General features: G+C 44.9%; 1 protein-coding gene across 6 annotated transcripts in view; it reads right to left on the bottom strand.

Annotated features, from left to right (window-relative positions):
• Positions 1 to 7203: 7203 nt before the first annotated feature.
• The window catches only part of RAD51B (RAD51 paralog B), a 620299-nt gene continuing 610598 nt past the window's right edge, over positions 7204 to 16904 (bottom strand). For 4 of the 6 annotated variants that reach the window (XM_027552246.1, XM_027552247.1, XM_027552250.1 and 1 more), the window contains exon 11: positions 15160 to 15257. In XM_027552246.1, coding sequence (XP_027408047.1) covers positions 15205 to 15257 — 53 coding nt within the window. In that variant the 3' untranslated portion in view covers positions 15160 to 15204. Of the gene's footprint in view, positions 7684 to 15158; positions 15258 to 16904 lie in introns of those variants that run through there. The other 2 variants (XM_027552245.1, XM_027552249.1) reach the window with 2 other exon arrangements.

Genomic DNA, 16904 nt, shown 5'->3' with positions numbered 1-16904 from the left:
TCTTAAGCTTTCCTATGGGTCTCCTCCAGGTGCTCTAGTTAGAGAGGCTTTTATTTTTAACACAAAGATAGGTGGTTGTTTGCTGATTAACCCCAGAGGGGCCTGGAGAACTGGGGGAAAGCCAAACTGGCTTCTGCTCCATCTTTGCATCAACTTTCAAGCTGTTAGAGTAGTAATGACTGTGGAGGGGGATGGTGGGAGGGAGAGACATCAGACAAACCCCAGACGGGCCCTCAGATCCCAGGGGACAGCCAATAGCAAGAGATTTCAAACCCAGATTTCAAATGGAATGAGCAGAGATCTGGAAGTGATCCATGAAACTGGCTCTAGAATCTCATAGCAACGGGTTTAGAAACACCATTAGCACCGCCTCCTCTGCCATCTTAGATTCCTAGGGAAACTGCAATTTTGTTGTTGTTGTTCAGTCGCTCAGTGGTGTCCGACACCATGGACTGCAGCACCCCAGGCTTCCCTGTCCATCACCGACTCCTGGAGCTCGCTCAAACTCATGTCCATTGAGTCGGTGATGCCATCCAATCATCTCATCCTCTGTCATCCCCATCTCCTGCTTTCAGTCTTTCCCAACATCAGGATCTTTTCTAATGAGTCAGCTGTTCACATCAGGTGGCCAAAGAATTGGCGCTTCAGCTTCAGCATCAGTCCCCCCAATGAGTATTCAGGACTGATTTCCTTTAGGATTGATTGGTTTGACCTCCTTGCAGACTAGGGGACTCTCAAGAGTCTTCTCCAACACCACAGTTCAAATTTTAGTCAGTAGATAAAAGTGTCAGTCATAGGTCAAGGGTCGACCTGTGTTTTAATCAACACTAACATACTCAGGGCTCAGGAGAGAGCAGGAAAACACAGGGTTGTCTAGATTTCCCTTGAATTCATTTCTAGCTTCATGTCCACTGAAAGGAATATGGAAATACTGAAATCTGAATGTAGATGGTTTGGGTTGGATTTTTATTATCTGATGAGAGATAAAGGGAATGGTCTATAATGAGTAAAAGGCGAAGCTCAGAATCACAAGTCAATTTTCTCCCTAGTCCTCTATTGATGTGTGGAATTTACACAAGCACAATTTCTCTGACTCAGTTGAAATAGGGCAACACTACACATGACCAGTCCTCCAAAAGCATCATGAAGATTTGTGAAAACTGCCAACGAAGAGCTTTGTGCATCTTGGGAGGACACAATTGGCAAAGACCTTATTTAAACAGCGTCCTTCATTGGTTTTCTAAACCTTAGTTTGAAAGTAAATTGTTTGGCATTTACTATTCAAGGATCTGAGATCAGGGCTCCCTGAAGCCTAGGTGGGGCCAGGGAAAGGCAAGGATCTGGGATGGGGACTTCGAATGCTATGGTTCATCCAAGCATTCTACGGTTCATCATCAGGGGTCAGAAGGTCTTAAGGATTAGTTGAGCCAGAATACCTTCCCTCTCTGCTTGGGTGGCGTTCCTCAGTGGATGTTTTTTTTTTTTTTTTGCTTCTGCGGATGTCTGGTTTTGGGGAGAGGGAAATTGCTGTAAAGATTGGGAGAAAGAGGAAAGTGGTGCTTCTGGTGAAAGTGTGCTTCTGGTGGGAATGAGATTTTCTTTCACTAAGAAAGGATTTTATTTCCATTCCTCCTTCCATATCACACCTCCCCCGGTTTTCCTTCTATTCTCACATACATGTTAAGATCTCTTCCTTCCATCCCAGTCATCCACCTCTGTGGCTGGGTACTTTCACAGGATGAGAAGCAGGATACAGAAGTCAGGGGTATGTGCACGCATGCTACGTTGCTTCAGTCGTGTCCGACTCTTTGTGACCCTGTGGACTGCAGCCCGCCAGGCTCCTCTGTCCATGGGATTCTCCAGGCAAGAATACAGGAGTGGGTAGCCATTTCCTCCTCCAGAGGATCTTTCCAACCCAGGGATCGAATTTGCATCTCTTACATCTCCTGCTTTGGCAGGTGCATTCTTTACCAATAGAACCACCTGGGAACCGCCTAGAACTCAGGGGTGGGGGATGAGCAATAGTGGGAGACCAGGCTGTGATGGGGGGTGTCTACGGTGATGAGAAGGGGCGACAGAAGAAAGAGAGAGAATGAGAATCTGTGCAGAAGTCTGGTTAAGGGTATAAACAGTGCACGATGGCTCATCATTCCTGCCTCACTCTCCATGGCCTCTCTATGGAGTTGCCTTGCCCATATCTGCTACTGCTGAGGCAGCCACGCTTTCAGCTCCTCCTTCAGCCCACAGTAGACTGGCTGGCTAGTGACCAATGATGTTATCTGAGAAAAAACAATAAGATGATTCTACATCAATCATACTTTCTCCTAGGAATTCCAACTACTAAATACCAAGGAAAAATGCCAACAGACTTGGAGTTGAAAGGCTGAGATGGACAGAGAGGAGCTCAAGAGACCAAGACGAGTATATGCCAGCTGAAGTTCTGAATAAGCAGAACTGTAGTATGCAGGGCATGTCTGCTGGGAGAGAGTTGCCTTGGGCATGTATACAGAGAGAAGCAGAGACTCTAAGGTAACGAAGCCCCAGGGTTGCCTTTGCTCCTCAAGATTTTCCAATTCCAAACCTCTTGTACCCTTAACAACATCTGTTCCCTTTTACCGGAGTAACTGAGTTTCTTCTCAATGGAAAGAGCCTAACTATAATTGTTTGCTCAAATTCTTGTAAGTAAGCTGAAATTGAATTATTATCTGAATACATTTGCTTTGGGGAAAAGGAGTAGGTTGGTTCCCTTAGCAAACATGACCTACCACCACGGCTTACTTGGAAGCATCTTGCGTTCTTGAGATTAGGTTTTAGGCAGGAAATGGTGTGACCCAATTTCTCCTTTTGTTCTTCTGATGTCAAAGCAAGTCAAAACTACATTTCAGTCCTGAAGAAAGGAGATCTTGGCATCTACAAAGAACTGGTTTAGTCTAAGAAAGGTAGGACCTTTTAAAGTTACTAGGATCCATGTCAACAAATCTCTCTAAGGGAAGCTTCAAAAGCATGCATTTTTACTTAGTTCAAAAGAGCAGAGAGGTGTGGCAGCCATATTGGTTCACCAGCGAGATCTCGTGAATCATTTCTCATCTTGGATTTCAGGGCTCAGGAGGGCTAAACTGGAAGGAAAACTGAGAGCAGCTCTTGTCAATATGAGACCGCAGCCATTATGTCCACAGCCTCTTGGAAATGTCCCCCAGCAAGGCTGCCATCAGCACTTGACTGAAAACACATGGAAGCAGCCCACTCAGAGCAGGAATTCATTATTGGAAGAATAATAAGGGAAAGTTTCTTTTTTCTTCTCTCTCTCTCTCTGCTGCTGGGAAAGCTGCTTTCTGGAAAAATCACAGGGCTTAGAGGGAATTTGAATCATGTCTGGTAACAAGGGACGGGATGGAGGCAGGAGGGCACATTTCCAGATGTCTTTTCACACAAAGCATGATGGTCCTGGGCAACTTAAGGTGAGTCATTCTGTCTTAGATATCATTTAAATTGGGCCATGGCTGCCTTTAACCCATTATCCTTTCCTAGAGTTATTAGTATCGATAGCTTAAGGGAAAAGAACCCAAAGTTAATTGATTTTCCTTTGCTGCTCCTCTTTTTCAAAAAGGTCACCATTTTGTGGACTAAAATGGGCTACAAAATTATTTGGTCTTCAGTTTTCAACTCTACCCCATAAGTCTTTGCTAAATGCCCAGTAATCCAAGGGAAAGGAACAAGCGGTGGATGTGAAGGAAGGAGATGTTTACCACTTGCTAGGTCTAGAGTCTGTGGCAGACATTGCGAGTGTTTACCAATCTCCAGTTCTCCTTTCCTTCCCAATACAGTCGAGGTTCCCAGCTCCTTGGAGTTGGGGATGGGTGGATGCATGATTACTTGGCCATGAAAGAAGTGATTATGTGTTGTTTCTTGGAAGAGGCACTTAATTGCTAGTATACAACACCTCCCCCCATTGGCAAATGTGAAATGCATGTTGATACTGAATTGAAGAACTGAATCATCACACAGAGGACAGCCTCTGGGGAGGGTCTCTCAGTTATGCACAGACTGGTTTTAAGTCACTGAGATTTCAGGGAGTTGCTTTCAGCAACAAAACCAAGTCTGTCCTGACTTAGGCCCACTATTGATTGGTCTTCTCTCCTCCAAGTTCTGTTCAGAGTTCTGGAGCACTTGTGCTACATCTGAATCCCACCTTCACTGAACTTCAAAGTAGGCCATGTGCTTTCTCTCCCACTTAGGTTATTCATCTGAGAGGAGTGATGGACTGTTTCGCTCCATCTGAGCAAAAGTGGCCTCTGCTGGATTCTGTAAAGACGTTCCTTTCATGGCCATCAGACAAAAGTGATGGTGATAGTATTAAAACCAAAGCTTAGGGAAAAAATGACACTCCCAAGTGGTTCTAAGACCATGATTGCTTAGGTCAGAATCTGATATTTTGCACTTCCTCTTACTTTCGTTCCCCTGTCCTCCATTACCTAATCCTCATTGCCAATTTCCAGAATTCTCATTTGGCAATCCTGGGTTTGCAGGACAAACTTCTACAATCCCATCTCCGGGATTTGTTCACAACATCAAACTAAAAGACACTAGGCATAGAGTTTGGCACTTCTGGGTTAATTCAAAAGTGTTTACTCCATGGGCTGACAGGGACCACGCACTTCTGAATCTTCACCAGGACTACAGCACATCAGCAGAGCAGGTAGGATGGTAGCACACTTAGGAAGACAAAAGCTGGACTTTGCCTTACATATGTACGGGTACGTACATCCCAAGAAATCACAAGAAATACATCCCATGCATTACATCCAAGTTCAATAAAAGTAATCAATAATACAAGATGCTTCACTAGCATTCCATGAGTGGTACCAGTTTGGCAGACTTTCAGCTCAGGAGTGCCACCTGTGTCTTCTTCCTTGTCAATATTCCCTGGGGCAGCTTTCCTACACGTCTCCCCATTTTTAATGAAAAGAGAAGAAGGCAGTGATAGATCCTCTACCATATTCTCTGCAGTCACTTCTACTGGAAGATCCAACTACCAGTACTGCTCTGATGATTCTTTTATTTGGAAAATATTCACTGAATTCCTACTATGTGTACAGTATTTTGCTGAGTATGTTAGTGAGGGTGACTAAGAAAGATTGTAACAGATACGAACAGAAAGAGTACAGGGGTGAGGGGGAAGAGGGGAAGAAGCAAGACTGCCAGGGTTCAAATCCACATCCCATCATGTTCTAGCAAGAGACAACTTTTCTTGCCTCATCCCTCATCTTTGAAGAAGGAATGACGTAAAGTCCTATCATGTGAGACTGTGAGGCGGTAAGATGAGCGGCTGCAACTACAGTGTGTGTGTGTGTGAGACACACACAGCAACACTGAGTGTCAGCACGATGCAAAGACAGTGCTTAGGTCCTTTCCCGGCAGCTCAGTTTGTGATGAAAGTGCTGGTGGACCTTGGAGCAGGAGAGCACAGGGACTGGTTTGTCTGTCAATCACTGAGCAGAGAGCACTGTCTTACTGTTTTCTGGGGTCAAAAAAAAAAGGCCTCGGATTTCCCTGGTGGTCCAGTGGCTAAGAATTCGCCTGCCAATGGAGGGGACATGGGTTTGATTCCTGATCTGGAAACTAAGATCCCACATACCACGGGGCAACTAAGCCCATGCGCACATCTACTAAAAGCCCTGCACCTAGATCCCGTGCTCCACAGCAAGAGAAGTCATTCAAGTGAGAAGCCTGCACACCGCAGCTGGAGAGTAGCCCCTACTCACTGCAACCAGGGAAGGCCTACACGCAGCCACGAAGACCCAGCATGGTCAAAAACTGAAAAGAGAAAAATCTTCGACCTTAAGTAGGAAGCTATTTAATCTTTAACATTTGGGATTGAGATATATTTTCCTCATTCCTTTCTCAGACATTCCTAAGTGCCCTGTTTAATGTGTGAACTGCTTAGCTTTTCTTTCTTGGTGGACAGTAAAAGTGCAGAGAGAGCGAATTAATAGTTACAGAGAACAAAATATCTTTCTCAACTTCCCGAATAGTCCCTGGCTGTTTCAAATTAGTCAGCTCATCTTCAAGAATTCAAAGGAAATGTACATTGAATCAGCTGCAAAAACTCAGCCTGGTTTCCACAAATGTTCTATTGAAGACCGCAAGCTCTCCAAAGGCCCCTCGCTCTGAAGGAGACAGATGACCACAGTCTGGAAACTCGGTGTCCTCCACCTCTTCCAGGTCCGGCAAAATCTTTCTCACCTTCCAATGCCTGGTGCATTGTTTGCTCTCCAGGAATATCTTCCTTGATTCACTCCAGCTGCATAAAGTGTCCTTCCTTTGCGCTTTCAGCCTGTGACTGGGGCGTACATCTACAATGTCGACTTTATTTTATTCTGCTTTATATTATAGCTGGGAGTACATGAGTCATTTCCATTCCTCATAATACACATAACCTATGTTTCTGAGCTTTGCCTTAGCATTTGGGACGTGTTCAACAAATGCTGAGTTTTGTTAAAAGACTTTGTCATTTAACCATTCTTCGCTGATCAGGTACCTACTTTGGGTACGACACTCTGTTGGGCATTGATGGCAGACATGAGATAGGACAAAACTTGATTCTAGCACCCAAGGCATTTATAAACCTCTGAAGGGGAAGCAGATACAGAGTGATTTTATAGAGGACAGCCTGAGTGTCAGCAACAAGGTGGGGGAAAGAGGTCCCAATGTCAAAGGCTGGGAAGATTTGATGCCTGGCTTTGAAGGGGCTGAACCCCCCAGCTTTGATGCTTCGTTTGGAAACCTCATGCGGTACGAGGAGTAGGCTGGGTCTTCTGCTGAAAATGACTAAATTATCCTATGGGTCACCAATTGATTGATTTGCTCATTGACTGGCCCAGCCTTGGGCTTTAAATCTAAAGAAATCATTTCATCCTTTATTAAACACTGCATGAATCTCACTCTTTGTCCTGCAGGGCTCTACACAATATACCAGTGAAACTTGAATTTACACCACAATACATGTACCACTAATGACCTTCCCAAATGCCACTAATACCATACGTGTCCCGCTTCTCAGTTGGATCCGAACCTGTCAGTGAATTCTGAGCCCACTGACCTCCCTGTGACACAAGAGCAGACCCCCACGCCCATGCCCTCCCTCAGCCTCCCCCATCCTTCCAAGATTTCATTTCTGAATCAGTTACTCTTTGGAGACCCCAATTCCTTTACACCTACTCTTTTTATTTGGTGGACAATACTTTATTCGGAAATGTTCCCTCCTGTAATTACAAATCCTGTTAGTCATCCTCCTCCTCTCCCCAGGGGGATTGTGGGCTTTAATTAATTAATGTGGTTAAACCGCTTTGAGGTGCCTGGTTGAAAGGTGCTATATAAGTGCAAATTATTATTATTATGGCTGTTGCCATCCCATGGCGGCAAAGCCTTCAGCCCCAAGCATCTAGAGACCTGAACAAAGGCCTCTTCATCTTCACCTTCCCTGCTAGGTCTGAGATGGCTGGCTCAATGGTAAAGGGGTGGGGGAGCAAATCTGTTACCATCTCAACAGCAATCAACTAATTAATCCCCATTATGTTGGCTTCCGTTTCCTTCTTCCAAGCAGCCCGGTCCTGTTTCATTTCACAAATCACGCCCCCATCAGCTTGAGACAAAGGTCATAGTGTCCCTATGGCCTCTGTTGGTCTAAAGGAAAAAAAAGAGAGAGAGAGGGAGAGAAAGAATGTTTGAAAAACCATCGCTGTCATGAAATGCACTAGCTTCTCACCAGCAGTCTAAATAAACTTTTCCTTCCGGTGGCAGTCCTCTGACATGCGTACCTATCTATCTATTACTCAGGGAGCCAATGGCTTCGTAAACCAGACACCCAGAAACTCAGCACAGGTGTGGGCTAAGGCCCCACAGCCCTGGCTAGACTGCTGATAGCTGTAAACAAAAGGGGAGCCTTTCTGGGCCGAGTGGGAAGAGGTCATCCAGAGACTCGGGAGCCCCCCTTCAGCTTCCTCTACTGCCCCCAGGTTTCCCCTGAGAAAGCCAGCTGCCATCTGTAGCCAGGAAGCCCTCACAAAGGCTGGGGGCTATGATTTAGATGTTTTGTGCTATACCTAGCACACCCCGGCCCTGAACAAATGCCTAGGGCTTCCACTGCGATGGGAGCCATTGAAAACAGCCCTGTGGGGGAGACCTGGCCTCTCGAGGGGATGCTGCTGACCAAAATGCTCCTTACAAGGTTGTGCCTCAGACCCTTTGTTAGCGTGGACGTGGGCGAGCCTCAGGGGGTCATGTCTTCATCTGCCTCCATTTATCCTCCCTATTGAAGGGCTCCTTCAGGACATTGGTCAGTCTCTGTGGGAAGTGATTTGGAGAGCAACAAAGGAACTTGGGCCCTTTGGGGGGGCCTTCAGAATTCAGTAAACATCTGGACACGGAAGGCCAGGTTCTCAAGCAGTCTAGCTGCGGAGATGTCAAAAGAGAGAAAGAGCTGTGTGTGCAATGCAAGCTCTCAGTTCTGTGGCGACATTTGTTGTCGAGAAACAGAGACACCCCAGTAGGTATATAGGAAGATTTTTCAAAAGCTCCTCTGTTTGTCAGTTTTTGTGAGTGCAGTGCACTATTTGTCAGTTCTCATGGCATGTGTGAGGAAATAGAAGTTTCACATGGCTAGGGAGCAGCATGTGATGGATGCTCTGATTCTGTGTGGACCATGAATAACCCAAGGTTGCATAAGCCTGTCCTGGGAATTGTTGTTAAGCATTTCTGTTATCCTTGAGCTCTGTAAAGCACTTTCTAGTCAAGGTGATTTGTTGGCTTCTCATCAGGAGCACATTTTAATTGACAAAAAAATGAAGTACGGAGGCTAAGTGATTTATACTTCATCACATGATAAAATTCAGGATCTGAACTCTTGACTCTCAGTGTTCCCTTTATTGTTGAATCAATCCATTTAGAACACATTAGTCAGCATGATTCAACACGAGTCACACGGCACTAATCAGCATTCCCCAGTGCGCCCAAATCTATCCTCAAACAGCAAAAGAAACTGGCCTCTGTCAAGAGACAATGAAATGCCGTTTTTGTCAGTATTCAGGAGCTGACATCCAGTTCAAGTCCCCTGTCCTCTCAGGAATCTTCCTCAGTCATCCCAGATGGAATGAGTCTTATTTCCTCTATCTTTTTAGATCCCAGTGTTTAAGCCTTGATAACAGGTGTGGCAGTCTGCTAGTTTGTTTTTAAGCTAACTATTTAGATTGTCAACTACTAAAATAAGGGATTTTTTTTTTTTTAATCAGCCTCTCTCTCCTGAGCACCATGGTTTATATATAATAGATGTTCAAGAAATACCTGCTTAACTGAACTCACTGAAATGGAGCCTAAGTCATATTCCAGAAAGAACTCCAAGTCCTTCTGGAAGAGGTTTTCAAAGAAAATCAACAACCTGAATTGATTTAACATCTTTGGGTATTATTACCTGGGCATTTTCACAAATGCAAATTGTTAACTCTGCAAAGATAGCCAAATGGCTTCCCAGTTCCAAAAGCGGAGTATGGATTGATTCTAACCATAGTCCAGGCCTTGGAATAAGTTTTTCTCTATAACCTTATTCAAACTGACATTTTGTTTCATGTTTTTTTTTTTTTTGACGGTGGAGACAGAAAAAACATTTTGGGAAAAAAATGTGTTTAGTCTATGACTTTGGAACCAAATTTATACTCTGCTTTGTGCTATAAGCACTAGCTCTTGTTCAAGTATTTTTCTTGAATAGTGCACAATAGCAAAACACGTCCTACGTTTCTGCTTGACAGAGATTTTGTTTTGGAAGGGGAACCAAGATTTTTGGGTGTTGATCTTTGGTGGCATTGCTGACTGTGAAACTCCACTACTCTGTTTTAGACTCTATTAAAGAATGTCCTGATACCATTTTAAATATACATTTGTTTTTTTAAGAACGGAAAAGAGATGTATCTGAGCCAAACTATTTTCCAGGTAACTCTGAGAAACTGCAATATTTATACTGCATTTGGACATTATGCAACAAGTCCAGCTCTAGGGTCTGTACTATTGTACCCTGGGGGCTAATCTCTGCAACTATGCTCTTCTGAACGAAATGTATCACTGAATATGCATCTCCTCTCTCTCTCATGATAATAGAACTCCTCAAATTTGACTCGGCACATGGCCACTGAGATTAACAACTACATTTTCCAGCCTTACTTTCTATACATCTATAGATTGGCAGAAATAATACATGTAACTTCTTGTTAATACCCTTAAGGAAGGGGGCTGCCCTTTCCTCCTATTGAATCTCTGCCCCATATAACTTCCACTACCTTGATATAGGACATGATAGTGAGCCATTTTGGATCATGACAATGAAGACAGCCTCCCAGGCATGCTGGAGCAACAAGAGAATTGCCAGGGTCTCTGGACTAATATCGGAGAAGGCAATGGCACCCCACTGCAGTATTCTTGCCTGGAAAATCCCATGGACAGAGAAGCCTGCAGTCCATGGGGTTGTGAAGAGTCGGACACGACTGAATGACTTCACTTTCACTTTTCACTTTCATGCATTGGAGAAGGCAATGGCAACCCACTTCAGTGTTCTTGCCTGGAGAATCCCAGGGACGGCGGAGCCTGGCAGGCTGCTGTCTATGGGGTTGCACAGAGTCGGACACGACTGAAGTGACTTAGCAGCAGCAGCAGCTGGACTAATATGTGAGGCTGAGTTGCTATATCAGCTCTGGACTGCATTCCTCCATAATGCTACATGAGAAAGCAGTCAACTTCTACCTTGTACACCACTGTTGATCTAGGTTATGGTTCCACCCAGCCAAATTTATGATCCAACTAAGGAAATTCCTTGAAGGATCACTATACCAATGTGACTGATCCATCATAGCTTAGGATTTCAGGATTCAAGATTCAGAATGGGCCTAGACTACCCCAATGGAGGCTTATGAAGCCCAAGAGGTAAATTGTCACAGGGGCTGCCATGATGGGAGACAAGGGGGCCCAAACTCATTTCTGATTTTATGAAAAATCACAGGAGCCCAGGCTGAATACTTGGAAATGGCTACAAACCCAATTCTGAGGCAGTAAGCATCACTTCACCTTTCTGGCACTCAGTCCCCTCACCTGAAAATAAAGATGAATGTGAAAAGATCCCTTTCTGGGAGATAGAGGAGTAGAATAATTTAAGAGGAGTAGAATAATTTTTATCAGTTAATAATGTAACTATATGCGTAAAGCACATGTGAAAGTGGCTCAGTCATGTCCAACTCTTTGTGATCCCATGGACTATACAGTCCATGGAATTCTCCAGGCCAGAATACTGGAGTGGGTAGCCATGCCCTCCTCCAGCAGATCTTCCCAACCCAGGGATCAAACCCAGGTCTCCCGCATTGCAGGCAGATTCTTTATCATCTGAGCCACAAAGGAAGCTCACAACTATGCAGAAAATCCCTCTAGAAGCTATGGAAAGCTTACACCCCAATAGTGTAGATAAAAGAGGCAGCCATAAAGAATACATAAGAAGATTGCCCATGGAAACATGACAATGCACTTATCATTATACACAGTTACACAGGAATTGGTCTACTACTTCCAAAGGAAGCATAAATTGGTAAACCTCTTTGAAGAACAATTTGGGAAAATAAAGACAAAAATGTGCATCCCCTGGCTAGCCATTCCATTTTTAAAAATTATATATACTGGGAGAAGGCAATGGCACCCCACTCCAGTACTCTTGCCTGGAGAATCCCATGGACGGAGGAGCCTGGTAGGCTGCAGTCCATGGGGTCGCTAAGAGTCAGACACAACTGAGCGACTTCACTTTCACTTTTCACTTTCATGCATTGGAGGAGGAAATGGCAACCCACTCTAGTGTTCTTGCCTGGAGAATTCCAGGGACGGCGGGGCCTGGTGGGCTGCCGTCTATGGGGTCGCACAGAGTCGGACACAACTGAAGCGACTTAGCAGCAGCAGCAGCAGAGAAACTCTCATACTTGCATATACCAAGAAACATGTGCAACAGGATTCATTAAGTTAACAAATAATCAAAATTTCCATCAATAGAGAAATGTATAACATGTGGTATATTCATACAATGGATATGGACACCTCAGTTAAATTCAAAGAATATGATCCACGTGTATCAACACAGATATATCGCAAAGCATGATGCTAAGTGAAAAAAGCAAGTTGTGGAATGATGTGTACAACAGACCATTTATGCAAATTTAGGACGCACTCAGAGCAAATATGATATTTGGATTCACATATATGTAGAAAAGTTTTTCAGAGTGGGGGAAAGATATATATCAAACCCTAGAGAGATTTTACTTCTGTGGAGCAACATAGAGGAGAGAGAGAATCGGCTAGGGATAGGTACAAAGGAGCTTTGAACTTTGTAAGGTTATATTTCTATACTTAAAACAAAATCTGAAATTATGAGTTTGGGATTAACATAGGAGTGTGCTAAATTGCACCAGTTGTGTCCAACTCTTTTCAACCCTATGGACCGTAGCCTGCCAGGCTCCTCTGTCCATGGGATTCTCCAGGCAAGAATACTGGACTGGGTTGCTGTGCCCTCTTCCAGAGGATCTTCCCAACCCAGGGACTGAACCTGTGTCTCTTATGTCTCCTGCATTGGCAGGCGGGTTCTTCACCACCGGCACCACCTAGGAAGCCCCAGGATTGATATATGCAGACTGCTACATATAAAATAGAGAAACAACAAGTATCTACTGTACTGTACAGGGAACTATTCAGTATTGTGTAATAACCTATAAGGGATAAGAACCTGAAAAAGAATATATATACTGATATCAATTTGCTGTATACCTGAAACTAACACAACACTATAAGTCAACTATATTTCAGCCTAAAAAAATCTGAGAAAACATTAACATTTGTTAATTCTGGATGTTAGAGTCATGGGTTTGGCTTTACTATTTTCTGTATTGTTATATATTTAAACTATATTTTCCACATTAAAAAGAAAATCTGTCTTTGAGGCTAACAGCGAGAGTGAAAGAAGGGACCAAAAGCTGAGGGCCAGTGTGGGACGCTGTCATGGAGGGAGGGGATGTGAAGCAAAAAGGGGCAACTCTGCGAATGGGAGTCCTGTGTTCTCTGCCCTCGGAAGCACCTCTTAGAGGGGCAGGCAGAAGCAGCTCAGGACAATGAGACAGGCATCCGCGGCCCTCTCCTCCACGCCCTGTGAGAACGAGTTCACTCTGCTCCACTGAATCCCAGGGCTCTCTGCCAGGCTCCCAAGAGCATGCCAGGCTGTGCCAGGTGTGGGTGATATTTACCAGGCAGACACCTCCATACCTGGATGGATGGATTCAGACTGAGAATCTTCTGGGTCACTCTGAGTCCACTGGGCAGAAACATTTAGATGGGTTACTGATTGTAACTGAAATCTGATGAACTCAGATGGTGGTATTTGGGGGCAAAGAAGTTTTCAGTGAATCATCCAGTTGGCTCAGTGACTAAGAAAATGGGGTGGAAGAATCTAACCCAACTTTGTGACAAGGGAACAAACAGAGGAGATTAATGTCTTCCCAGTGTGCTTCAAAAAAGCAATCAAACAATCATTTTTGACTTTACAAGGAAGATGAGGCTTATAGCTTCCCAGCTCTCAAATCATTATTTTTTATTTTCTGAGTCCCTATATACCAGGTAGTTGGAAAAACAGGAAACTAGCTTGTTTCCAGAACCTTTTCTGGACCTATCTCAGGGTGCTCTAGGCTCCCTGAGGGTCCCAAGCCCAAAGTATATGCTGCTTATTCAAACTAAACTAATAAAGGCAGCACCAGAATCAAGATTCAACCTGCCTGACCTGATCTTTATTTTTTAAAAACAATTTAAAAGCACATAATTCTGCCCTGTTGAGAAACTAAACCATTGTCCTCTATCCTGTTCAAATCAACTTGTTTTTTTGTTTTTCAAACACTTCCTAGATCCCTAAGTAAAAGGAGACTAGAGGGCAGGGAAGAGTGATCAAGGAGGACACTCCCCCCCCACCCAGATTCCGAGCCCACTCCTGCCTTTTCCCTGGCCAACCTCTCCTAGGGTATCCTCTCCTTTGCCAAGTTGGCAGGGCTTTATTACCCATGAAAGCCACAACAGCTCCAGGAGACTCGGGCTCTAGGTTGTCCTTTCGCCTCCTGTGGCATCAGCAACAGTCTGGCTGCTTTCAGGGACAGAATCATTATTCCTGGCCTTGACACAGAGGTCCAGGGGCCCCGGCTGTGCTCTGGGTGGCACAACATTTGGAACTTACTGGGGAAGCAGAGGACATGACCAGAATAGATGTGGATCAAGTTGGATTTCAGAGTCAACACTCCCTTCCCATCCGCAGCCACTCGGTTCTGTGGACCCACTCCATGCAAGCCAATTCCCAAAGCCAAGTCTCGCTTTTCCCTCTCCTCTCCACTAGGTCCTGGCACCACTGGGCCTCACTCTGGGCTAGTCAAACCTCTAAGCTTTCCCATTCAGTGGGCACTGGGACTTCACGGTGAACTCTGGGAACAAAAGGGAAAATGGATTAATAGGATCTTTCTTGACCCCCTTCCACCTTTCCCAGTTGAGTAGCACAAAACAGCTGAACTCTTCCTCTGCTGGGACCTGGTCCCTGTCAGAGTCTGAACCATCAAGAAGTTGGGGGCTCTGAGATCCCTCTCCTTGGGGGCCCAAATGTTTCCAGAGTCCAGGGGCCCAAGTATTTCCAGAGTCTTGAGCTCAACCAGGAGAGGCCAGGATCCTGGACCAGTGGGAGACAAAGAAGATGTGAACAACGCAGTATTACCATGGTAACAGCCTGAGCCCAGCAGCCTCCTGAAGATGCTGGGGTGGGGGGTGGGGGGGTTTCTTTCTTTCTTTCTTTTTTCCTTGCGAAAGGAGAATAGTTCCGCTTTCTATTTTACTACAACAATAGCATGGACTGGCTCCTTCAAGTGTTTCAAAAAGCAGCCTGAGAAATCTCTAACCAAGCCCCTCAGTCTCCCCAGCCTGCCGTTTTATTGTCCCTCCCATCCCTGTGAACAAAAGGGCGGGAAGGCTGAAAGGCCCCGGTGGCTGGCTTGTTCTCAGCATCCTAATCCTTGAGAACTGGGGTGGGGCGTGGCCTGTGGAGCCGGTAAATCCAATGTGGGCCTCACCTTTTATTCTCTCCCTCCCTCTGCTTCTGTACTCAGGAGCTCTTCAGGTATTATAAAACCTCCTGGTTAGCAGGCTGGTAGGAATCTCGGGGCTTGCTAAGGGGATAAAAGGCACCCAGCGATCATTCCCAGATTCACTAATAGCTCTGTCCCTCACCCCCACCCTCACCCCCGCCAAAAGCCAGGCTAGCCTATTTGGATTGGTTTTTTCCTGCCACCCCAGGCTGGCTCCATTACAAAGACGGAAAGTGGAGCCACAGCCGCTGGCTCTTCTTTAGTTGGTAACCCAGGAACTGCCCTCACTCTTCCAGCCCTTCCCCTCTCTGTCTCTATGTCCCTCAGACAAGGACTGTACGTGCCCCCACCTTGCCACAGCTGTGGGTGCCAACCTGCATGCCACTTCAGGACTATCATGCCAGAACAACCTCTCACAAGAAAAGCTTCTTGGCCTTGACTTCTGAGACCTTTCCAAGGTTATCACCCAGGGATCAAAGCTTTCTTTGCTTTAAACCTGGGAAATGGTGCAGGTGTGTTTTAGCTCAGTCATCTGTTAAAACTGGGGGGAAAGTAAGCTTTTACTTTCCAGGTTGTGGAGATCTCAAGGGTACAACTCTACTGAGCTCAGTGAATGATAAGTACATCATCTCCTCAGAGAATCAGATAAAGGTGAATTGGGAAGGCCTTTAGAGATCAGCCAGGCTGATAACTACAATGCAATGAAGAAAAACATTTTGCACTGCAACCTCTGTACATAAATTCATAATGCAGGTACATGCACACGCAATCACACAGGAAATATTTCACAAAGCAGTACAACATATGTGATATAATCTGTTATTTTCTATTCTCTCTTTCTTTTTTTTTTTCCCCCAATGCTGGTTGTGATTCCTTAATTTTATTTCATGACCCACCAATGAGTCACAAAACAGTTTGCAGAGCACTGAGTCAAGGTCAACATTGTCTTTTTCAAGCTGACAAAACTAGGATTTGAGAGATTTTCTCAAGAACATACCAGAACTGGAACGGAAATCCAAGGTGGGTCTAATACAGGAGGGGCCCCCATTTTTCTGAGGATCAGAGCTCCTTTTTGTTTACTTAAAGCCTTGGGAGCACATAGTTAGAGGGGAGGGAATGCCCAGAGGTTTACATGAAATGGCACTGCTGATAGGGGCAGAAGGTTCCTGCTGCCTCCAAAAAACCTCAGAGAGGAAGGTGTGGCTTCAAAAGCAAACAGGTGAGGCTCTGAGGTCTCCCAGACATTTTTATTTACTGGTTGGGATTCTTGCATCATCAGACACTTTCCTGAATGTTTCTATTTCCTGGACACCCGGTTCCAGGCCAGCCTCCTTTAGTAATCCACTTTCTCTCCTTTTCCAACTATTTCTAATAGTCTTTCTTTGAAGCTTTCTAACCCCTACCAATTTACTGTGGTTTCAGTTTCTACTTTCCCTAAACAACTTCCTCTTTCCCGTCAAAATCATGATCTTAGCAATGAGAGTCAGAGAGGCAACTCTGTGAATCTCGCTTCCACAATATTATCCCAAAGTTATCCAATTAAGACCAGGCTTTCAACTGTTGTTTACCAAAATGCCCAGTGATCAAGATATAGGCACCATATCAAGGCTCTCCTACAAACTATCTGGGCAGAATGGGCTCTTTCCCTCCTGAAATTACCTTATAATCTTGCATAGAACATCTTGAAATCTTCGTCTAAATCTGCTATTTGCTGGAGTTCTAATCTTT

Source organism: Bos indicus x Bos taurus, chromosome 10 (genome assembly GCF_003369695.1).
Source record: "Bos indicus x Bos taurus breed Angus x Brahman F1 hybrid chromosome 10, Bos_hybrid_MaternalHap_v2.0, whole genome shotgun sequence".
NCBI lineage: Eukaryota > Metazoa > Chordata > Mammalia > Artiodactyla > Bovidae > Bos > Bos indicus x Bos taurus.
Note: the sequence above shows the minus strand (reverse complement) of the source record. Positions and strands in the feature narration are given on the sequence as shown.